General features: G+C 36.6%; 1 protein-coding gene across 1 annotated transcript in view; it reads right to left on the bottom strand.

Annotated features, from left to right (window-relative positions):
- Positions 1-5251: 5251 nt before the first annotated feature.
- The window catches only part of LOC137199221 (neurexin-3a-beta-like), a 74943-nt gene continuing 55057 nt past the window's right edge, over positions 5252-25137 (bottom strand). Inside the window, exons 5-7 of the mRNA XM_067613352.1 lie at positions 21997-22304; positions 19890-19980; positions 5252-5830 (exon numbers count right to left, since the gene is read on the bottom strand). Of these exons, the coding sequence (XP_067469453.1) occupies positions 5721-5830; positions 19890-19980; positions 21997-22304 (509 nt within the window). The 3' untranslated portion in view covers positions 5252-5720. The remainder of the gene's footprint in view (positions 5831-19889; positions 19981-21996; positions 22305-25137) is intronic.

Below are 25137 nucleotides of genomic sequence, written 5' to 3'. Positions count from 1 at the left end.
CAAGATTTAAGCAATTTGAAAAAATAGGTATGTCACAGATTTAATTTCTGATATAATCTGATATAATTGTCAAAAGGCTTAAGAGGTGTGCAAGGGTGAGCCAGAGAGATCAAAGGTTTTTTTTTTTGATATGCATATATTTTTTTTATATCAAAGTGGTCACTTTAGTTAGGTATATTTCATTCTCTCTCAACATCATTTAAGAAACTTTTAAAGGAGAGTAAAATCTTCAAATGTAAACTAATAAACTTTATGTGCTAAATACAAATTATCCCATTATTGAGTAGGAAGGAAAACTTTGAATAAACTCCTAATATGTAACAAACTTCTTTCTATTTCGCAGCACATTCAGTAACATTAATTTAGATAAAATTAAACTTATTATCCAAAATACAGATTGCTATGATAATAGAAATGATTGATGTGTGTGTTACTTCTTACTGGCTCTCTGATCATCTTAAACCTCTTGCTTTTTTATGATAACACCAAAAAATGTAGTTATAGTTTTACAAACATTTCTCAGATGCAGAGCTGTTCTGGAGGTAAAAGTGATCTCAATCTTAAAGTTAACGTCAGTGAGAGGAGACAAACATCCAGTTTGTTTTGGCACAAGTTGGCTACCACCTTGAATAGTGAAGATGGAACTATTTTTAAAAACTGAGTAAGAGGAAAAATGAGAAAACCCTCTATAAAATAATTAGGATGCAAATTACTGTTTTCTTTAAACCCAAAAGAAAATCTTGGTGAATCAGGGCTGACATGAAATTGGATGTGAATGCCAGGTAATTTGTCATTAGAGTGATTAAACATCCAAATAATTCTATGTAAAAACAGCAGTTCTAATTATCATGTGCAAATCATCTCTGGAAAAAGGTATAGTCTGGAGTCCTCTTTTTTTTCACCGTACTGTTTCTTGGCAATTAGAAAAAAATGCCTGTTCAGTTTTTACTCAACAAGGGACAATGATTCTGCCGTATGATCAGCTCCGTAACCGAGAAAAAAGCTGTTTAACTATAACTTTGATTTTAAGTTGACACAATGTTAATGGCAGAGCAAAGTCACCTGAATGCTCACCCTTTGTGAAATATTGGTTTGTGTGAAAGATGTCATGAAGGACATTCTTTATCCCAATGTGTGTTTAACAGCTTCATTTTGCTAGCCCTTCTAGAGTCAAATTTCTAAGCCCTTGCTCACCAGATCAGGTTTCCTAACAAATCCACTTACATACATGCTCCTACTACACAGTTTAAAACAATTTTTCTTTTTAACCACGGTTAAAAAGGTAAAAAAAAAAAGAAAAAAAGAAAAAAAAAGATAACATAAGAACAGTTCTTTCAAACTGCAAATAATCGAATCTCTGTGATGTATTTGCCACCATAGAAAGCTACTACAGTCTGCTGTGCTATAAGTTTACCACATCACTTTTTGCTAGGCCTGTTATAGATGAGTTTTTGTCCACATCATAAACTTGAAATAAAATTTTGTTCCATTTGACCATCTTGGTATGACTACAGAACAACAGACATCTATCTTTCCAACAATTTAAACAATTTAAACATGGGTCTTGGTAAAATTACTTATTACAGTTAGTAAAATTGCTGTTGGTAATTCCTTATAACCAACATTTAGCAAATCATTCAACACTGTCAGGTGTAACATATTATACACATTACTGTAACATGTACAGTGGATTCTTAAATAGTTTACCAGTTATTGACTGCACTCAAAATTTTAAATTCAGTAATTGCATTACACTAATCAGGGTTGGTCTGTTGGCTCTGTTACCAGGAGTTGGATGGGAGGAGCAATACCCATGTGTCTTCAGTGGGCAGACTGGTCTGGGACTTGTTAGCTCTGTGCAGGGGCTGGAGGTGGGGCGTGGGAACCAGCTAGGGGTTGCAATTTCAGGTAACTACATTTGTCTTATTTAAATGGTGTGTCTTCTTAGCTACAGGTACATCTGGGGATGTCCTAGGTTTTGTTTAGAGTTGGAAGGTGTATGAATCCTGTGGCTTATCTGTTGGAACACATCCATACCATTATTATAGCTAAGCTAACTGTTGGTGATAAGTCAATACTGTCAACCTCTGCACTAGCTGCTTGTTAAGCTATGAGGTCTCATTGTTTTTTTCCTGCATTTGGTACAGGCTATGTAATGTGGGGAAGTGGCTGAATGGGTTTTGATTGAGCTGGGTTGAGTAACTTTTACCCAACACTACAGTTTAATAATAACAAACAGCTTCAAACCACAACCTTTTGAGCAATGTAACTAAAGTATGTTGCTCTATATTCCCCTCCATCTACAAACTCCATCTGTATCTCTTCAGTCTTTGTAGATTCTGAATGAAGTGTGAAAGAACAAATTATAATATGCAATTGAACAGCTTTTAAAATTGTTCTTGTTCAGTAAAACAGCACATTAAAGCAAAAAAAAAAAAAAACAACCCAAAAAACAAGAGCAACAGTTATGACTAGCTTTTTTAAAGACTGCACATAACAATATGGCACTGTAAACCTTCTGGTGACAAGGGTTGACAGATGCTACAACTGATTTTAAGGTGAAGTTCAAAAAAGTTGGTTTTCCTTATCATGGAAATGTAATCTCAGGGAGGTATTAATGGTGTGAACATTCAAACTGCCATTGACATGAAAAACATCCACTGTGCATGCCCATACTGAATATTTGACGCATAGTCCAAGTTATATTCTGCGACTCACACGTTACCACAAACACCAACATATACATTCACAAGCACACAAATTGTTAGATCAAACAAATGCCATTTTATTCTATAATTGAACTGAAGACTTATTCAGTTGTCAATGTCCACAGCTTGATCAGAGATGCAGTTTGCAAGCTTTTAGAAAATGCTGCTTCAAACAGATGATATTATGATCATAGTGTTGCTGATGTAGTCAGTATTTCTTAAAGGTACTACATGTAGCAATCTGTGTTCATGTAGAGTATTATTAAATACTAAATAGTGAGTCAGCTTATATTCAGTTTAAAAATATTCCCAACAATCAGCAGGGTTTCCCTTGATCCAATTTAATCCTATGGTACAGCCAGAACATTTGTGAGGTGCTTTGTGTTGAGCAACTGTAGCATCTGTGGCTGAAGAGTAAAGAGAATTAGTGGGGCAGCTAAGTGCAAATTTTGCTAGAATTGAACATTTTGTGATACAAGCACCAAATCAAGGGTTAGTTGATATAAAGCCACTTGAAAATCCACCTGTGATGGTAATGAGTGAAGGGTACACTGGTGACATCACTGCTGTGAAACTCTGTGAAACTACTGAAATAGGACTTCCATCTTTTCTCTCAACTTTTCATTTCTTGTCAAAGAAGGGCATATGACGTAATACAATTCTTTCAGCATGAAAACACTCCATTCCCTGTCTCTCTGAGTGACAATGGACAGCTACATGTAACCAAGAGATCTTTGAATCCAAAATCGAGATGCCAGATCTTGAACTAGTGGCAGATGCTACTGTCATCGATGGCTCAACATCGGTGAATATCCTGGCAACCCTAGCAACAAAATCTTTACGTCAGTATGCCATGCAAAATGGTATTCCTGCAGTAGAGGCTTATGTGACAAAGTACAAGCACTCAGATACAGTTTTTGATGTTTACGTTGCATCTAGTCTGAGGGCTGAGGCAAGAACAAAGCAAGGGAAGGGAATGAGAAGGAGGGTGACAGACCTCACCAAAACACCCATTAATTGGCTCAACTTTTTGCAAGACAACACAAACAAATCAGAGCTCTTTCATTTTCTAGCAGACACAATTGTTGGCATCCAAATAATAAATACAATCATTGTGACCAAAGTGGGCAATGCACAGTCCAATCAAGCAATGTGTCTGAACAATGTATCTCCTTGTACTCATGAAGAGGCAGATAAATAAATGTTTGTGTATGCAAAAGATTCAGTCCTAAGTGGTAACAGGGTATTGATGATTAAAGCCAATGACACAATGTGACTGTAATAGCAGTATTGTGTCTTCCATCCTTGAAAGAGCTGGGTCTTGCAAAACTGCTGAATGCCTTTGGTCAAGGATGAAGCCTGAAATGAAGCCATTCATGAGATCTGCTCCGTACTTGGGAGAGGAATTCTGTTCTGCCTTTAGTGGTTGTGATGTGGTGTCGGCATTATGAGGCAAAGGAAATACGTCTGCTTGAAACACTTGGAATGGGTATGATCAGGCCACACTTGTCTTCTCGAAACCTAGCCAACATCCACCAGTCATTGATGACACTGATATGCAGACTTCAGAGAAGTACTCCATGTAGGCCACAGTACCTAAATCCCAGTGAATAGGGTTGGACAAAAGCATGGTGATGATGGAAGGTTTGCTGGATGAGTCTCTAACCTATGGCAAGGTGTTGCCAATAGCTGAGGAAATGCAGATGTAAGATGAATGCCATGGAAGATGCAAATGCTACTGGTCTGGCCTGAGCTGTACTGCATTTTGTAGCTGTGTGTGCCAGTTCTAAAGTTCAATAAATACACTATAATACATCCAGATGTCTACTTACCATGAAAACAGAATCATCAAGTAAAATATTAGGCAACTTAACAACATAAAATGTCTTAAACCTTCCAAAAAGTATGAACAAATCCATCCTACAAACCCAGATGTTGGGAAACAGATTCTCCATGACCCCTCAAATATTAATTTTGGACAGTTTGTTTTGATTATATGACGATAATTGCATCCAGTAACCATAATTTGGTGGCCATCTTGACAAATGGTGGCCATATTGGATTTTTATTTGGCTAATATTAATTTTTTAATAAGCACCTTGAAGGTGAGCCACATGTAAAATTTCATGCTTGTATCACCATCTGAATGATTTTGCACTTAGCTGCCCCACTAAAAAGTTCAATATGCAGAAATCTAAATGCTTCAAAAGTCCAGGGAGGAGCAGCCGGAGCAGCAATTCATATTAGGAAACTCTCCACCTGTAATGCAACAGTTTACAACTGTTGAATTGGTGGTGTTACCTATGGCTTTGAAGCATAAAGATATACAGGGTTTACTTGTGACCACATTTATTTATATCTTAATATTGTCTGAATCAATGATGCAGTAACAATTCAGTGATGTGACATAGCTAAAATTGCTACATGTAACACCTACCATGTTCATTAGCTTCCTTGCTTTTACAGTGAGACACACCAAGAATACAATTTTTGAGATCCACTTCTCACAATTTACAAACTGCATCTTTAAGAACCGTTTCAAAGAGAATGAAAACATACATATATTGTCAACTTACATCAACATATTGCCCGCATGATTTAGGCAGGAAGAAAAGAATTTACAAAGGAAAAGTTGTATAACAATGTTGGAGAGCTGCTTGGTACCGTTAAAGATCATTTTTATCCATTGGAGAGTGTGTTCTATCTTTAAACATGACGGTACAGGGAGGCAACAACACATACATCCACACCACATAACATAAAAAATAAACACCATAACTCTGTTTTTTTATGTTTTTTTCCCTGTTTTTTGTATGTTTGTTTGTTTGTTTGTTTTTACAAAAAATGTGTATCTACATTTTTTTCATTGCAATAGACTTCAATAGTATCTAAAATCTATTCATGTTATAGTTTTTGCTTAAATTGTTATTTGTTCTTTAGTGTAGAATGGATGGATGAATTTATATTTTAATATTTCTAAAGACAAGGGAGAAGGTGAAGTAGGGGTGGGACCTATGAACATACTACACAGGAAATGAGGGTGATGAAGGTGACAGTGTAAGTCAGTTGCCATGTCCATGTAAAGGCAGTACGAAGCGGTCGGGCGGCATTAGAGCTTTTGGCTGTAAGGAAGGGATGGGGATATACAAACAATGAGCATATACATGCCCATCTACAGAAAAGAACAGAAGAACTCTAACACTGACAAGTCTGACAAGCCCTAAACTGCAACTTCTTAGCCATGCAGTTCATTTGTTTTTTTGTCTTACAGTCAAAATATTATTCAGTAAAGATTTATTTGTTTTGTCAAAATAGGAAAATAGAAGATATGTAAGAAGTGGATCTGGAACTGCTTCACCTACTAATTTGTGGGCTTGGGCATATGCTTATAAAATTCCTAAAATAAAGCTGATGTGCAACTGTTGTTGTTTTAAATGTTTACTTTTTAAATTCAATATTTATCAAGAAAGTATATAGTAAGAAAAAAAAACAAACAAACACACAAGTTAGTTACTGAAGTAGTTCCAAATCCAAAAATGTCAAATTATATCAAAAAATGTTTCACACTGTGATTTAAGTATTATCTGATTGACAAAAACAAAAACAAAAAACTAAACAAATAAAACCAAACATATCTTATAAGCCAAAAACCATAATAAGAACCAAAATGTCATTGATTAATTGGATTAATACAAAAATATGACCTGTTAAAACTATCAAATAATAAATGTGAAGATGAAAGAACAAAGCCATTTAAAATTTTGCACACACTACAACCAGATGCACACAATAGAAAACAGATACTGTTGAGAGAGGCACTCGACTGGAGGACGGGCTCCTCTCTCATGTGTTTCTTGATGACAAATCTATCTGTAATGTTAATCTTTAGACATGGACCGGCCGTGCAGTCTGGGTGTACATCAGAGAAAGACGGTACTGGCTGAGAATGGGTTATCATTATTATTTTTTGGTTTTATTTTAGTTGTACTGCAGGATGTTCATGCATGCTTAAAGTAAGTTGCATTTAGGTAGAGTAGAAAAGAAACAACACAGAAAACTGGGGGCAGGTAAGACTGACCAAAATGGCAGACGCTGTGTCCCAATCCCTTACTATAAACTAATATTTAATGAATTTAATGTAACGGATTGTAACGGCAAGAAAGAACATGTGATACTCATGATACAACATGTGTACAGAAGGACATCAATCAGACTGCAACTTTAGAAGGCTACAGCCAGCTATCTTCTAGTGCTGTTGAGCATCACATTGTGACACAATAGTATCAATGTCACGACAATATCAAGTCAATTCAGCATGCAAACTGAGTATACATGTATACTCAGTATGTGTGTGTGTGTACTTAATTACAAACACACACACACACACACACACACACACACACACACACACACACACACAACAACAACAACTGGTTTAATAAGAATTATTGTATAGTATGCAATTGGGACACAGGTCAAATTTAACTAATAGCAGTGGGGAAAAAGAACAACAACAACAACAATAACAAAAAAACACGAAACGTATGTTTGCAATATTGTGTCAAGTTCTATATGTGAAATGCAATTGATTCAGGACTCAAGTATGATAAAGAGTCAAATCACAAGCTTAAAGCTGATATCTATAACATTGTGCATATTGTTGCCCTGTGTTGCAGGTGCTCCAAGGTGTGCTCCAAAGATAACAGTTGAATGGAGGCTGCAGTTTGTCTGAACCTGCCAAAGGAAAACTTACTCCAACTGATGAAATTAGATACTGATGGACTTATGCGTTGAATTTGAATTGCATGAAAATACAAGCATTTTATATTTAACGTCTCACTTGTTGGCACCATGACAACCATGACAAGGTATGACTGAACCTGCCAAAACAAAACTTACTTTAACTTACTATATTTCTCAGCAGCAGTTTATAGTGGGTCCAGTGGTGTTTTCACAGTAATGTTTAGGTTCAAATCATTAGAGGTCTGCCCCATAGAAATACCTTTTCAAATTCAGGGTGCAGACCAAAAAACATAGGCTGTGACTGGTTCCACTTGAACTGCGATATGGCTTGTGTGTTGTCAGAACACCATATTACCACTAGAGGAAGATAAATAAAATCCCTCATTGATGTAAAACTGAAGTCCAATTTGATGCCACATAATATTTTTTACCTGGACAGGTAATGAAAAAGGGGCACTTGCTTTACAAGTCTTTGGACCATGGGGTAATTGCACCTCCCTCAAGTGTGCTCACATTGCTTTGCCCACATACTATACATATGCCGAAACAGACACCAATTTTGTTTCTTAGCAATGGTAGTTAACATCTGCACTTTGACAAAGAAAACACTATCCAAATGTACCTTCAGAACACCAATTAACCAGTGTGATGGCAGCAGCTATCCCAGGGGAAGACTGGCAGTCAGACTCAGGTTTAGACTCAAACAAACAATCCTAGTGTAAAAACAGTGCCACAGTCAAACCACAGCTGTGGTCTGTATGTTTTATGATATCTCCACCACTCAGAAGGATATATATAAACATGTATTGACTGAAAAACATTATGGATATCAGCTTTAATCCTCTTTTGACACATGATTCAATATTTTGTCTAATGCATCCCACATGAACCATGTGGACTGCACATGTAGGTAAAAATATAATCAGAGAGGAATTGCATAAGATGGCACTTGTCTTTCTATGCTCTAGTGGAAATGAAAGGAGACCAATGTTTGCCTAACTTATGGTATGCTTTAGAAAATGCTCAATAGAACTGTGTGATTTGTAGTTCATTGCAGTTCCCATATATGGTCTTCAAGGTTCTGTTCCTGGGTATACCAAATTACTGAAACACACCAGTTGTCTGCAAGAGGAGAGTTCCCCATTGTGGCAGCGGTGGCCTAAAGGTTAGAGAAGCAAGCTTGTGACCGGAGGGTTGCCAGTTCAGTCCCCCAGACTGGCAGGATCTGGGTGGGGAAAGTGAAGAAGCAGCGCTTGCCCCTACCTCATTACCACTGAGGTGCCCTTGAGCAAGGCCCTTAACCCCAACTGCTCCAGTGGAGCCCCTCAGTAGCTGGCAGATCACATCGTGTTTGTACTGAGCAGCTATCAGGTGTGAATGTGTAAGTGTGTATGTGATCAGGGCTTTCCTGAGAAAGAGAGCATTGCTCTCAGTGAAATTACCTGAATAAATGAAGGTTTAAATACATTTTTTAAAAAAGTGTTATTGAATAGAGAGGCACTGTTGTTACTTGATTTAATTTTGTTTTATTTCTGTTAACAACCCAGTCTCACATCAAAATGTGTAATAGCTACATTGGTCCACAAAAATCTACATTTTTTTGGCCTATTCTGTTCTATTGGCATGCTAACTTTGGTGTGTTAACTTCATACTCCACACTCTCTCTCTCTTTCTCTACTGTTACATCACCTAATGATACCCCAAACTGTGCAAACATGGACAGAAAGAATATATTTATTCCAACCAGAGAGAAGTGATCGGATTATGCATTTACATGGTAATTGGGCGCTAATATTTTCCTGTTGAACAGATTATCAAAGGTTTACACGACCCCTCTCAAAACGATTGAAAATTCCTTCCAATCAGGCCGGATCAGACCAGTCTCTTCCAATTCAGGTGGTTACATGAGGTATTTTTATTCTGATTATTTATTACCATTGTTTTGATTTTTGGTGGAATATTAGGGTCTATGTAAATGTAGCCATTGTCTTTGTGTTGTGTGGTGAGCTGTTATGTTATTTGTGTTATTTTTTGTAATTGTTGATGATGTTCTTTCAATAAAAAACATAGATTTTAGACTGCCCCAGGGATGATGTATTTCTTCTTCTTTGGATTTCTGAGAGACCATATCAGTCCGGTGAGTGGACCAGAGGACCAGCTGCCAGGAAGTAGCCCATTTTCCTCATTGTCGATTTTAATGATATCCTCAACATTTCTCAACATTAAAACACAAAAGTGTCCTTGATAACGTAACAATATGACAAGTTAATGTTAAGGCCATCAGTTTTAATTATTTCACCTTCAATCCTGAGAAATCAAGTTTTTTTTGTCAGTTGATGGCTGACATCTACATCACCCATTGGCTACATCACCCATGAGCAAAACTTTTGTTAGGGTTCAAACCCCGAAGGGTTAGAACCCTTCTAAGTTTGTCCAGGTTTATTATTAGGATTTCAAACCCCAAAGGGGTTGCTGTGGCTCAAATTGCTGTGAGCTGGAACAAGCTAAAACCTTGGCACAATAACTGGAAATGATATGCATGTGCAAGAAATATTTCAGTTTCAATTTTTATTTGTATAACGCCAAATCATAACAAAAGTTATCTCAGAGCACTTTTCACATAGAGCAGGTCTTGACCATACTCTTTAATATGAGCCCAATTGGCCAGACTGTGGGGTTGTAATTAAGGCCCAAAAATTAAATTTTGGAAAGACCATACCCCTCACACCATAAGTCCAATTGACCTGAAATTTGACACACAAGTCCAGCCCAATGTGCTATACAAAAAAGCCTCCAGGACCATATAAGTCTGTCATAATGTATTTTTTGCTAATGCGCATACACTGAAAAGCAGTAAAATTAATAGACATAGCACAAAAAGTAAGGAAATTTGTGTTTGGTAGATTACTTCTTTGTTGTAACAATGCATCTTGGCAATAAATCTTATACCATTGGAAAGCCTGTTTATTTCCCTTTTAAATGGTGCCACATTTGTAAGGAACATGCATTTGTGGGATGAGAAGCAGAGCTGAGTATGTGGCTTGCGCCAATGGAAAATCTGTAGCCACAGTAATACAAATCCTCATGAAAAAAAAACCAATGTCATTTCTTGAGCCCATTACAAGTAAAAAAAAAGTTGAATCACTGAACTTGACAATATACTAGACACTGCAATTGCCTTGAAACAAAACACTCTTGGGTAATCTAAACATGGATACTGTGGGAGATGTCAAGTCACCAGGTAGACAGGTGTTCTTAGAGTCTTCAAAATGGTGTTTGTGGATGCGTACTGGTCTGTAAAGAGTCCAAAAGCCCACCTCAGTCCACTTTGCAACACAAGTCCGCTGGTTCAAAAGGCTTTGGATCCTTGCAGGTCAGGAGTGGGTGATTTCACTATGATCCTCCACTGCTGCTTTGTGTTCTTCAGCAAATTGAATGACAGCCACTGTTGATGACAGAAAAACTTTACCATTACTACGTGTAATAGCCAAGCTATGATCAAAGAAAAAAGTTTTTAAGACAGTCAAACACAGAAGTAAGATTTTGTAGAATAGGTTATACATAACAAGATTTGAATTACCTATTGTAACAAACTTTTAAAGACATCTTAATGGCAAGCTTATCAATCACAGGGAAAACATATACAGAATGTAAAGGAAATAGGATATGATGTAAAAATGTTGATGAGCAGTACCTTTTGAACAGACTCCCGCAATGTCATTGTTTCCTTCTGATATTCAACTGTGAACATATAGTAAAATGTGAAGAGGACAGCCAAGGTGGCGGCATACAGGATCTCAGGTTCAGGTTCTCCTGAATAGTAATGATCAAACACTGAATTTACAACAATTCTGTTACCTTAAAGTACTGTTTCCTCTGTGAAAACTAAGAAATTTACACAACAGAGAAAGCATTGCTTGTTTGAGTTAGTACACAAGAACAGATCTAAGCAGATGACTGCTGAGGTGCTTGTGTCTAAGCCAAAATAAATATAAAATATAAATATGAATTGTCTGAAAACAGGTGCATAATATAACAAGCACACCTGCCACAAGTGCTGACTAAATTGGCTTTGTCTGTGGATTTTAAATCTTACCTTGCACAGTTAGACCTGTGATGATGGGGAGAGACTGGGCTCAGGCATCGGCAGGAGTGGTCACCACCTGTGAGGAGAAGAAATAAGATGAAGAAAGTAATCAGGATTAAGAGCCATGCATGACTTTAGAAAACATTATTTTTACTGAGAGTGATTACTTTTTAATTAACTGTCCTTTCCTGGGGCTCTCACATGCCCTTTGAACGCAGAAGATACAAAGCTAACATCTGTAAGGCATATTAAGGCATATTGACAAGTTAGATTTGTAATATGAAGCTGTTTGAGTTTAACATAAAGCACAGTCAGGTTAACTATGGATTTCTGTTAGCACTAGCTAACAAAATAATGTTAGCACAGCACAATTCTGAGCAGCTAGAGATTGATGTCAATAATTTAACTACAAAAACTAGCTTAGTGTAATGTCTGGTGTAAGTCAGGACCGAGTGTTTTAATGTTGAGGACACTTACTAATCAGCTGCTGATGTCGGTGACTCCTGTTGCTGTTCCAGACTGACTGCTAACGTTACTCCTCACCACAATCACCACTGCAAGAAGTGCACCATCCACAAGGCAAAATATATATTCAAGTATTCAAGTATCTGTTGAGCAGATGTCTCAGGCTCTTGGGGAGTTGTGGTCTTCCATATCTTCTAGCGCTCATTTATGAATATTCCAAGTTTGTTGCGTCCTTTCAGAGTATTCTGTAGTCAAATGTTACAGGTAGCAAGCTGTAGGATGTCAGAAAGTCCATATAATCCATCTATGATACCGTCTGACAACTTAACACTGAACAAAAACAGACAAGAACATGAGTACTCTTAAAAGAAAATCCTTTAAGGTAAAAAAAAAAAAAGAAAATCTAGTTAATCCAAAAATTCCCAAACCGGCTGCAGTGAAGAACTTTGGTGCCTAGACTGACAGTAATGGTATTCAAATTTGAGATCACGTGACGCATTTCTTTGGCTCAACCAATCAGCTCACAACTTCACAGACAGCCTGTCATGACCTGATAAACATTAAGACAAATTTAAAAACTGAAAAGTAACAGCCTACAGAAGTGTGAAGATACAAGGCCATCTTGGAGTATTTGAATTCATATGAAAAAAATAATTATTTCTAACTAATGTTTGAATTCTTTAATTTGCACCATGAATTTGAGGATTTTCTACAGTAGTATGGATATTACTGTGATTTTCTACAGTAATATAATGGTTACTGTCATTTTCTACAGTAAAATTATGGTTACTGTGATATTCTACAGTAGTATAATGTTTACTGTGATTTTCTACAGTAGTGGGATTATTACTGTGATTTTCTACAGTAGTGTGCTCACTGCTGTGATCATGTTGATTACTGTGTTTTTAGGCCAATATGCAGTTCTATACTGTAAAATATTCACAGTTCACGGTAATTAACTCTGTAGACACACAGTATTATTGTGGATTTCACAGCCATTTTTACAGTGTGCACTTGTCACTTTCATATATTTCATCAAACTGGACTTTAGATTGTGCATTGCATTCAACTGTCTATGACATAATTTAATTATTTATACACATGTCACATGTAATTTTTGCTTGTCACCTTCATATATTTCATCAACTTTATTTCTTTGTCCGCACAGTCCATTTTTCCTTTGTACAGTGAATATTTCATTTCAGGTTTAATATCCCATTTCAAAATGGATATAAATTACTACTATTCCGTTCTGTAAATAGATTTTAAAATTTCAATTTAATTTTAATATAACCTAACTATAACCCAAGCACTTCAGGCCTTCCCACAAGCCTGTAGTAATGCCCTAGATTGTCAGCAGTATTGAAATCTCTGAAGATGACTCATTTTGGTCACTATTTCCACTAAAAAGAAAAAACAACAGACGAAGAAAAAGCTTAATTTTATACATTGGGCTTTCAAAGTGCTCTCTGAAACTAGGCCCGGGATTACTTGTGTCCATGCAATGAAAAAATTAAGACTTTGTCGTAGAACTAAACTGAATACATTGTTGGAAAAGTCTCGACCTTGAGAGTAACATATATCAGTATGAAGATTCTACATGGCTCCTGCTCTGAAATACTAACCTTTGAACCTTGACCTTGTTGCATGTTTGAAGGACCAACTGTTACAGAGAGGGCTTGACCTCAGCTATCATGTGAGTATAGTCAAAAACTAAGGGTGCTGTCAAATATGGGTAAAATATGGTTAAAAATAATTTACACCCATTTAACAATTAGATATTTAAAATCTGATTTATGTGTTTACTACCCCCAAAACTCCTCAGTGTACTCTCAACTCAGTATTTACAACTTCCATTTTTTAAAAACTACAATTTCCTAGAGTTGTGCCATGCAGCTTGATACAAATCAGCACCACAGTTGCATTTCTTTGCAAACTTTTTAGTTTGCAAAGTAAACTACAAAGTTTGCAAACTTTATAGTTTGCAGAGTAGAGTTGGTCGTAAAAATATATATCTACTGTATATATCAAATATCTAGTGCAGCTGAACAAGTAATTAGACTGCATCTAGATGATCTATGTTAAGAAAAAGTAAGTGTTGGTTTATTTCAGATATTCTAGCTAGTATTCTAGAAATGTGGTTTTGAGTTGGTATTCAGTGTCTCTGGGAGTTATGCAGCGCTTCAAATTGTGTTTAAGGAGCTTCTTTGTTCTGGATTCAAAATGTTTGTTCAGCCAACGTTGTGTGTGTGTGTGTGTGTGTGTGTGTGTGTGAATCGGGGGAGACTGAACCAGTTGCACACAAAAATCTTAATCAGTTTGGAATAAATCCAGTATTTAAAAGTAAATACAAGATATAATAGTAAGTAAAAATTTTGTAATGCAAAGCAGACTGCTTCATCTGAAGCTCATAGGTGATGAAGCTATCAAAGACTGACAAAAAACTTGATTTCTGAGAATCGAAGGTGAAATAGTTAAAATGGATGTCCTTAACATTAATGTAACATATTGTTGAGTTATCAAGGGCACTTTAGTCTTTTAGTGTCGAGAAATGTTGAGGATATCATTAAAATTGACGGTGGGCTATCGAAAATAGGCTACTTCCTGGCAGCGGGTCCTCCGGTCCACCCACCAGATTGATGCTTTCTGTCAGAAATCCAAAGAAGAAATACATCATCCCTGGGGCAGTCTAAAATCTATGTTTTTTTTTTTTATTGAAAGAACATCATCAAATAGTTACATAAAATAACACAAATGAAATAATAGCTGAGATAACTACACATTTTTTCAAACAACATGCAAGCTATGTATTTTCAGCGATTGTGTCCGTAGCAACCACCATAACAAACAATTTTTGGCGGGACGTGAAAGAATCTTTGTAATAACTAACAAATTAAACATCATGTACTTTCACTGAATGAAGATTATAAAAGTAAAATACACATTTCTCGCTAGAAATGATATCTAAACGCATTGCTGAAAGTATCTTTACAAATGTCAGCCATTTTGTTTGTGTGACAGAAACTTGACAGTCACTTGATGTGGACGCAGGCCAATAAAAAAGAATAGGCCACAAAAAAATGTAGACATCTCACAATTTTAGAGCCGTTATTGTGAAACTAAGATGTTTTGTGCTGTGGACCAACATGGCTATTACTTTTTTTGGACTTTTTTTTTCAGGTACATTTGGCATGAAAACAACCTTAAAAATTAAATGTGGATGTGCTTTTCACATTTAGCTCATTTAGTGTGGAAAAAGTCTAAGCCAGAGTTTGATCTTCCTGTTTTTCACTTTCCTGTCACCTGTTGACTAACTTTTAAGATTGCTGACCTTTGATTTTGCACTGTATTGTATGCCTTGTTATGGTTTCTGTATGTATTGTATGGTCTCCAAGAAAAATTAGAGAACCTGATTACTTGCTCATCAGATATCTAATGGTATTAACTATTTAAGAACCCTTCTTGATTGCCATCTTATGAAATTAATTGAAAAGAAGACACGACAGACTTACGACAGAGAACAGAATCACTTGACAAATTTTTCAGACAAACCAGACAGACAACAGCCACACTGACAAAATAAAGACAGTGCGGGGTAAGATAGATGACATTCGATCTCGCTGCGACCGCAAAAATGGTTTCCAAATTATACATGAATGCAGACAAAGCAATCAAGTTAGTCTAAATGCAGGGGCATGGAGTCAAAGATCAAAAATCACACCAATCAAAAAGCATGCAAAGAAACGATCAAACATCACCCTGAGGACAACGATTTAAATAGTTTGCTAAATCATGGTACCAATGATTGCTTAAGAGGAAATTAAGTGGAAAAAATTTAATTTTTGGCAAAAAGATCTTTTCATGCCATCTATGCAAAAATATTATTTTTTTTAAATTAATATTAAAATGCATTAGGGCGGAAATTGGTAGGGGATGTACAGGGCCCAGAAGACTGAAGAATTAGGAGAGTGCAAGGTTTTCAAATACAACTGTCATCAGTTACATAAGGCACTTTCCCTGTTCAGAACAAAAATGTTGATGATGAGATTTTGTTTTTGCCTTCTTTTTGCGTAGAAAAAAGGGGATGTTTTCATTAAAAGTTGTGTGGCACAAATGCTCCAGAGATTATGTGGAAACAAAGAACACGCACCAAAATGCCATGCCACACATGATGAGGCCAAAATACAAGAATATGTTTTTGGATAATTGGCTGGTAGATGGAAATGACGGCTCGATTATAAAATTTAGAACAGACTAAATGAAACTGGAAATACCATTGACTCCTAAAATAATACAACAAAGGAAATTTCAACTCAACAGAGCATGCCGCTGTCAATATCAAAGTGATGTCAGTGTTAGAATGGTGTGAATTTCTGTGTAAACGCATGATTGGATGACTGGAGCCCTGTCTTTGTCTTTCTTCACAAATCCTAATGAATCTCAGAATACAAAGCACACCTTTAAACCCATTTACACCATGACATCTTGCATACTCTGAAAAAATTTGGGAATGACCTTCCAAAGGGAGAACCAACTGATGGTCACCAGAACAGCAGTATAGCAGTATATATATACCGCTTTTTATTTGCAGAATACTTCATCATCATTTTAGATACAAATATTCACATGCTTAAAGTCTGGTTGTATGGTGAATGTGGCCTCATTCGGAAAATATAGTTTTATAGTTTTTAAGTGTCAGAGAATGTGGATTTACTATAGCAGGAATGTTTTTTACTGGAATTTGACAGCTTGTCTTCATCCCCAACATGAACAAAATATTGAAGAAATAGCAGCACTTTGAAGGCATTCTGTTTAATGTCTGGGTGGATATTGTTAATTGAATTACGTATTGTGGTATTAAAATAAGCATTATTTTGAAATTTTATGTTGTATTTTTCAAAATGGGCTATAGAAACTAAAAAATGTTATGAACATGTTAAAAATAGCAGTTTCCTGGATGTAACTCCAGTTCTATGAGTAGGTGCATAGCCTTCTAATGGGCTTCGTTATTGGTTTACCCCATCAAGGCCACGTCTCAGCACCTTGAGACAAATCTCTGCACTCACCGCCCAATTAGGAGGTAGCTGTACAGGTTGGCTGTAGGCCGACCCAAAACACTGTCAGATTAATGCAAAACATGTACAGGAGGAGGATCAGCCTGCTCCTTACCTGCCAACAAAGAAAAAAAACAAGAGATTTTTCTGGTGGTGGTCTTGGGGGGGTGGGGGGGACATTGGTCCAAGTCCACGAATTTATAGTGTCAGCTAATAGCACTGTGAATTCCACATTTGCATTGCACCCACAATCTGCCCCATTTTAAGCTTCTATTCACAAAAGATTTTGCGCTAATGATTTGTTTTGTTGAGCAGTTTGAGTGAGCAGTTTCCAGTGTTTTAGGCTTTTCTTCACATTTCATGACACAGACTCGTCTATAATGAAAAATGCTGAGCACAAAATCCTCAAATTCTGTGTCTTTAATTAGCAGAGGTTCACACACAGAGCTCTCCACAATCACAAACCAACTTGTTGGTTTCTCTAGTATTTCACTAGATGTTCTATAACATAATTACTGAAATGTCAAATGGCAAAATACAGCTATTAATGTGACTCAGGCAGGTCTCATATGTGTTAGATGATTGTCTGAATCTTACAATAATGTCATTTAGGTGTCATTTAGTGTATGCGGGATTTCGCAGAAACATCAGTACTGATGTTATTTGTTGCCCACAGCTAGCTGTGTGTCACAGCTGGCTGCAGCATCACACAGCAGCTAAAATGATAAGTGCAACTCCAAACTGAGAAAGACGCTAAGTGCATTTATGCACGCTGCACAGCAGCGGCAACTTCATTAACACCAGATCGGTCACGATCTGACTGTAATTAATGTTCTGTGTTCTGCAACATATCTATACAGGTCAGCTGTTACACACAGATTCCAGGTTTATATGATGGAATTGTCTGTCAGGACATTTTTATTTTTAAGTAGATGAAAGTCCAAGATAAGCTTACCACCCCATACCCACTTGATCCCCCCAATGTCTGACTGAGGATTTTGCCCTTGATATCAATCAGTATCAATTCAATATCATTCATTGCCTCACAACCTTGAAGATTTGAAGAGAGAGAGACAGAGAGAGAGAGTGAATGAGGAGTGAGTGTGCGCGCAGTTGACACCAACTATCTGAAGATGCTAATAACTCCACCCTTATTATGTGTGGCAATTAGCGCTGGTCTTTGTGAATTAGACTGTTTTCGCAACAAGGCTTATTTGCATAGAAAGGGGCCAATTTTGCACTGAATGCATGAACATTACCTAATTTGCATACATGCAAAATGGCACAGACACACTATGAAACTATTTGCAGATGCTTTGAATTACATGCCATCTTTTTGTCTCATTTGCACAGGTTTAGCAGCTGTAAAATTGCAATCCCTTTGTGGATTTGGTTCATCGCCTTCCCTTTATTCATCTTACCTAAGTGAGGGAGATAGAAGCAACCTGATCCCCGGCGGGGTGCCTCTTACCAACATGAAATGCATCTGAAACAGTCTAGAAATGTGGAGGTGCATAGGTTGCTCTTTACTGGTGAAGAGAAGTATGTGGGGAAGGGAGATAGAGTCTAGGGGAGACATGCAAGAATCTGACACTGACAACTCCTCAATCACCTTGCCTGAGATAGGAGAGGAAGCAACACCACCCTAGGTGGGGTGCCTCTAATCTAGTTTATAATCTAGTTTTACAGTTTATCTCAGCGACACTGGATGATGAAGAAGCCTTTGCTGAATGCTATGTACTGAATTCAAGGTGGCTGAGAGAAAAAGGGAGATGAACAATGGATGTACTGGCGCTTTAAAGTTTGTGGTTGCTACCTCCTGATTGGGCAGTGAGTGCAAAGATCTGTCTCAAGGTGCTGAGGCTGAGCCTCGATGGGTTAAACCAATACCAAAGCCTGTTAGAGGGCATGGCATGTACAATATAAAACTGTAATCCTTCAGAAAGAGAATCTGTCAGCAGTTTGATTCTTTAGTATGAAAGTCACAAAATGGCTATTTGTTGTTTCCTACAAAAGTTAACTTTGCTAAAATATGGAAATTCCCAAATTCTTTCAAACTGATTCTCTATGTTATAACAATGCTTTATTGTTTTAGATTTTTTAATATTTAGATACAAAAAAGACAGAATAACAAGTACACCTAGAAGCAAAAGTATGACCCAAAAAAAGGAAAACTTATACACAGAAATTCAATGATATCTGTTCTCTATTATATGAACCAACAATGCAAGCCTCTAAATATGGAGAAACACAAATAAAAACAAAAAGTAGAAAACATCACTGTACTACTAAAAACAAAAACAGTCAAAATGTATTGTTTCACAATGAAAATCAGAGCAGTGAATGGCGGTAGCAGTGACTTAAACACAATGCAATACATACTGCAGCATCATTGGTTGATGATGGTTCACCATTCATCATACAAATTTTGTGATGATATGTACTAACTCTTATTTTTCCTCTCACCAGTCAAAATTTGCGAGTATATTGGTGACCATGTTAACCACTTTGGATGACCCCATGTGTAAGTGTAGCTCATGACATTAATGGCCTTCTGTGTTACTGTTATCAACTGGCAACATAATAAATTAACTTTCTGTATTACTGTTGTACTGTTCAGGAATATTCAATTGAAATTGATCTTTGCATTTAACAATCCAGCTGTCCTTGGATTGGGTCATGTGTAGTGCAGCTTGCTATGTATTGTTACTATGTTGACTGTTTTATGAAGTTACACTTTGTCTAACCATGGGGTATGATGCTTTGAGGATACCTTGATCCGCTGGTACAGATGAGTGAAAGCACAAAGAAAGCAAGCAAATTCAAACTAACCTAGCCCACCTGCATGACTAGTTTCACACTCCTCCAGGTCTTCGTCATCACTCGAACACTCTGCAGATGAGCCCATGTCATCTGGCGTATGCTTCATGGGCAGAGCGTTGGTCATCAGCCAGAGCGAAGACACCCAAACACAGACCCACCAGAAAAAAAACAAAGATACACAAAGACAAGTGAAAACATACAAAACAAGTTAGAAGGTGAACATGAACAAGTTCATTATTGACCTTGGCAACAGTAGCTTGACAAAAAGATCTTAAGGTTCACTTGCCAGCTTTTTTCAAAGCTTTTCAACTGCGTCTCACAGTCTCCCTTAGCTGATGAGAGTTTGCTTCGTTGTCATGGATAGTCTTTTTTGTCCCAGAGAGAGATTTGTTTTGACAGCTTCTACATATTCCACACATACAGATACACATCTACACAATAACATACTGATAGACACAATAGATGAAATACACACTTGTTCACATCTACACACATACATTCATGCCCCTGTCTGTATCCCAACTCATACTGACATAGACATGTATACACTCACACAGATGAGTCTAAATCTATACAACAATATCAAACAGGCAGTTTGTTCAGGGCTGCTGTGGTAGAAGGGAAAAAACTCTGAGCTCCTCTCCATTTTGAAGTCCTGTATCTGTTACCAGAGGGCAGCAGTGTGAAGTGTGGATTTAGGTGGTTATCACTGTCATTTGCTATTATGAGTGTAAGGCATGTGAGAGCTCTGTTGTTCAAGTCTAAGAGATTGGGGATAAGGGGGCAGAAGATTTTAGGTTTAAGTTTATTTTTGTCAGAGATAGTTAACATGATAAAGAAGAAAAGTGAACTCTGACAGTCTAGCCATGTAAGGGAGTCCCACCCTGATTTAGCAGTGTCCAGTCCTTGTCTTAAATTGGGATTCTTATCATCCACTCATTGTTCCTCTTGGCCCTGAATGCCCCCTTGTGGCACCATCCTCTCTCTGTCCTCCTCCTCACTGATAAAATCCTCACTACTGACCTTTTGTGCTGTAAGTTAGAGGTGGTTAGAGTTCAAACTGAGATATTGGTTTGTGTGAGTGGGTTTCCTTTATGCTTCTGTCAGCCCACACCTTAATACAGGTGTCTGACGAAGACTGTGAGACTGGGTTGAAAGTTCAAGGAAACACTAGTAATTGCACATTGAATCAAGTTTTTTTTGTCAACAAATACCAAAACTCCACTGACTCAATGTCAAACATGTTGCATTTAATTTCAGTGTTTAATTATAGGCTTCCAATTGGTTCACTGGTGGACACTTTTTAATGTAAAACAACAGAAGGAAAAGTTCAGTTTGCATTGCAATCAATGCAGCTCAAACATAACTACAATACAGCTGTGAGAGCAATCATCAAACAATAAGAAGACTGGTACCTGGAAGTATGAACAGGAATTTAATACAAATATTAATACATATAATAAAATAACCAAATTGGAATATCACGCAGTTCAAATGTCCATTTTCACTTCATTTGGTATAAGCCTGGAAGGCAGGCAACATCAACTTTAATTAAGGTTTTGCTTTACTTGTCATTTTTTTGTATTGCAAATTATGTATTTTATAAAAAAAATAATCCAGGTAAATACAAAAAAAACACAAAATCTGTGTTCATCTTAATTGAAACTGGCCATCAAACAAAAATGTTTGGCTGTCAATAGACCAGATTATATTCATATGAATGAGGCTTTAATGAGGCCAGACTTTCCTGGTCACAACAATATACTCAGCAAAACAGCTGACAGTATTTCCGAGCAAAATAACATGTGGTGCAGGGGAATGCAATTTTTATGCACTGACCAAAGGACCATGTCGACAGGCACCATGATCCACTCATATAGACTGCATGCATGATTGCATCATTGATCTGATTGGTTGCTTAGTTTAATGCGTCAACTTCAAGCAGGCCAGCTTCAATTTCCCAATAAGATATTTGATTTTCTGTAACACTAATAAGAAGGAGCTCAAACCATCCCACAGTTTTCTGACTATTATGTATGTACTACATGTCCCACGCACAGTATATTGTTTCTTTGTTTACATGTTTTAATGTGTTATTATGGAAGTCTGTCCAAACCTGTACAGTTGAGGAGGATCTGTGTTTCCGTGTGGTGGTGGTGGACATCATGGTAGTAGTCTCAATGAAGGTAGTGGACATCTCTGGAGGCATGGCCGTGGTCCTGGCTGAGCCTGCCACACTGGGCACATCACCTACCAATCTCACACTGCCGTTAATCTTGATGTTAGGGTTGCCCTCAGCGGCCATGTTCAACACCTTGAGGCCATTGTAATAAAGACCAGATAGTTGACCCTGAAATGGCCGGCCTCGATCACTACCACCAATTGCAACTGTTGCTTGAGTGTTGAAAATTGTTAGCTGCCGTCCTAGAGGAGACATCCAGATGTAAGATATTTTCAACAAAGAAAAGCACCTTTTCATATACCTTTTTATAGCTGCATGATTTAAGATTAAGGGCCCTATTGTCGTGGTGGAGCAACGACCAGTGCAAGCAGTGCTTCAACAGTATTATGCTGACCTTGAAGTTTGTTGTGCCCTTTTGTGCGGCAAATGCGCAGCAATAATGGAATGATGCTTAAAATTATATTTTTAAAATAAACTGTTTTAATTTATCATTCTTCACCCAGTAGATGCATTCAAATCAACATAAAAAAATTACTTTTAATGTGGTTAAGGCAGTTTGCATTTATCTATGAACGAAAAGGGGGTGATTCTTACAGTCTCTGTTGTCCACAGCTGCTTTATACTGTATGAAAAACTTCTCATTCAGTTCATTAAATCCCTGCAGCATCTGAAGGCAGCAAGACAGGTATGTTGATAAATCTGCAGCCACCAACACGGCTGCAACAAAATAACCACATGCACTCTACACACATTTTAACAGTATCGTGAGCAAAGTCAGATTATCAGTAGCGGTTTTATGTTTTGTTGTTCTTCTGTTTTTACTCTATTGCAATTGATCGCAAATTTCTGATTACATTTTACATTGTTCGCATTGTTTCATACACATATTTAGACTTAGTTCAGATGGTGTTATACCTAAAATAATACATTATGGTTTAATTAAAAATAATATATAACTACAGTTATAACTGATTGCCAATACATTTCTAGTAATGCAGAAAATATGAGTGGTTTGCATTCTTTTCACCAAAACACAGGGACTTAATCCTTATTCTTAATTTAGTAGTATAAAGAATATAATGTACATTTTCCATGAAAACTGAGAATGAGAAAGTATTTTTGAGTTTGTTGTTTTATTTATTTCTTTATGTACATTCTCCTAATCACTCTCATTTATAACGGACCCTCTTGTTCCGAGTTCCATTGTAGCTTAATTGTGTCCTGTGTTTTGGTGTGCTTTTCTAAAATTCTGTTTATGTTCAAGAGGAGGTTGTTAGTGTTCATATTATAGTATAGTATCATACATAATGCAAACATAATGGTACTCTGAAACCCCCTCTCTTTTTTCGGCATTTTGAAGATAATTTCTCACTTGTAGATATTTATAGAAGTCCAACTCTACAGGGTTATATTTGATTGATATGGCTTCAAAAGAATTCATAACATTTTAGTTAACATTTGTGAGTATATCTTTAATATTATATATATTTGTATATTTGTAATAGTTTTGGAACCCAGACCTTTATGGATACATTATGCGTTATCCATTGTTAGGTTTGGTCCCATGCCATTTATCTTGGATAGTTACTTTTTTCAGGGGTTTTTCCTTACTCAAATCAAGGGCCTAAGGACAGAGGATGTTATATTGCTATACAGATTGTGAATCCCCCTGAGGCTAATTTGTGATATTGTGATATTGGTCTATACAAATAAAATACAATTGACAAAAATTGACCTGACTTTACAACATTTTTTTGGCCAGTTATGTAAGATGTTATTGATCCATTCTTTTACTATAAAGAAGCCCTTAGCTTCAGTTTTGCCACTGGACCATTTCATTATTGTGCTGACCTGTGAAGTTAAAATAATTCTGCAGGTCTGGTAGTGCCAATCAACTTCAATCTTTAGATTTTACTAATGTTTTCAATTTTACTTTTTTCCTGTTGTTATTCAAGATGAAATTTGTTACCATTCTATTCCATCTTGAAGCTTGCTGGATGGATTGGGATTGGTAAACTGAATATTATTATAATTGTATTCACTCCAATCCAATATAGAATCAGGTCTCAGTTTTGAACCGTTCAGGTCTTGTTTGATTTTGTTTTCTGGATTTTGATAATTGAGATCACAGATTTTTAGGTCATTGTGGATTGTGATTCTAAATATTTTATTTTACTCTGTTTTTTATCATTTAAATATAAAATTCCCTTTAAAATAATCTGTAAATTGGTTAGCTCTACATGTGGATTTACATTTGATGTGGTTTATTTTTTCTTAATTTTTTGAGAAAACTCAATTATGTTTGAAGTATGTCTGATGTTGTTAAACATAAGGCTGTTCGGAGTGAATCCACACTAATCCCTATCTCTTATGTCTGGAAAGATTTCCTTGAGCTTGTTTGTCATGACAACTGGTAGGATTTTTTCAGTTGTATTCAATAACGATATTGGTCTATCAGAGGAACATTCTGTTGCATCTTTTCCATCCTCATAAATGCCTGTAACTATGGATGAATTCCATGTGGATGCCCAAGCACCTGACTCTAAAGTATAGTTGTAAAGTTTTTGTAAAAGAGGTATCAGACCTTCTTGGAACTTATAGAATTCATTAGTGCACCCATTGTCTTCCAGGGTTTTTTTTTTTTTTTAACTTTTTAAAACTTTGGATCAATCATCCCTTCTGAATATACCATGACCTGGATGACTGAGAATCTTCACAGACATTTTTTTTTACTTAATTTAATTGAAATCCTCTATTGTTATAGTTGTAATGAGCATTTTCTCAAGTTTCTCAAGGTATGTTTCAATTTCTTCTGTCTCTACTCTCCATTTCATTCTTACATAATTTCACACAATATTTTACAAATGATTCTTTCTGCAATGTCAACTTTTCTGTCATGATTTTGTTCTCATGTCATCTTTTAGCTTGGTGACATAAGACTTACCTTCTTTGGTGCTTAAGCCTGTCCACTAGGAGTTAAATAGATTTTGGTCCTTCTTCCTAATATTTTGGTTTTGTAAATATTAGAAATTTCTCACCCTCTTCTGTGAAAAGGCCTGCACATTTATTTTTGAG

Source organism: Thunnus thynnus, chromosome 16 (assembly GCF_963924715.1).
Source record: "Thunnus thynnus chromosome 16, fThuThy2.1, whole genome shotgun sequence".
In the NCBI taxonomy this organism is placed as follows: domain Eukaryota; kingdom Metazoa; phylum Chordata; class Actinopteri; order Scombriformes; family Scombridae; genus Thunnus; species Thunnus thynnus.
This window is presented reverse-complemented; position numbering and strand designations above follow the sequence as displayed.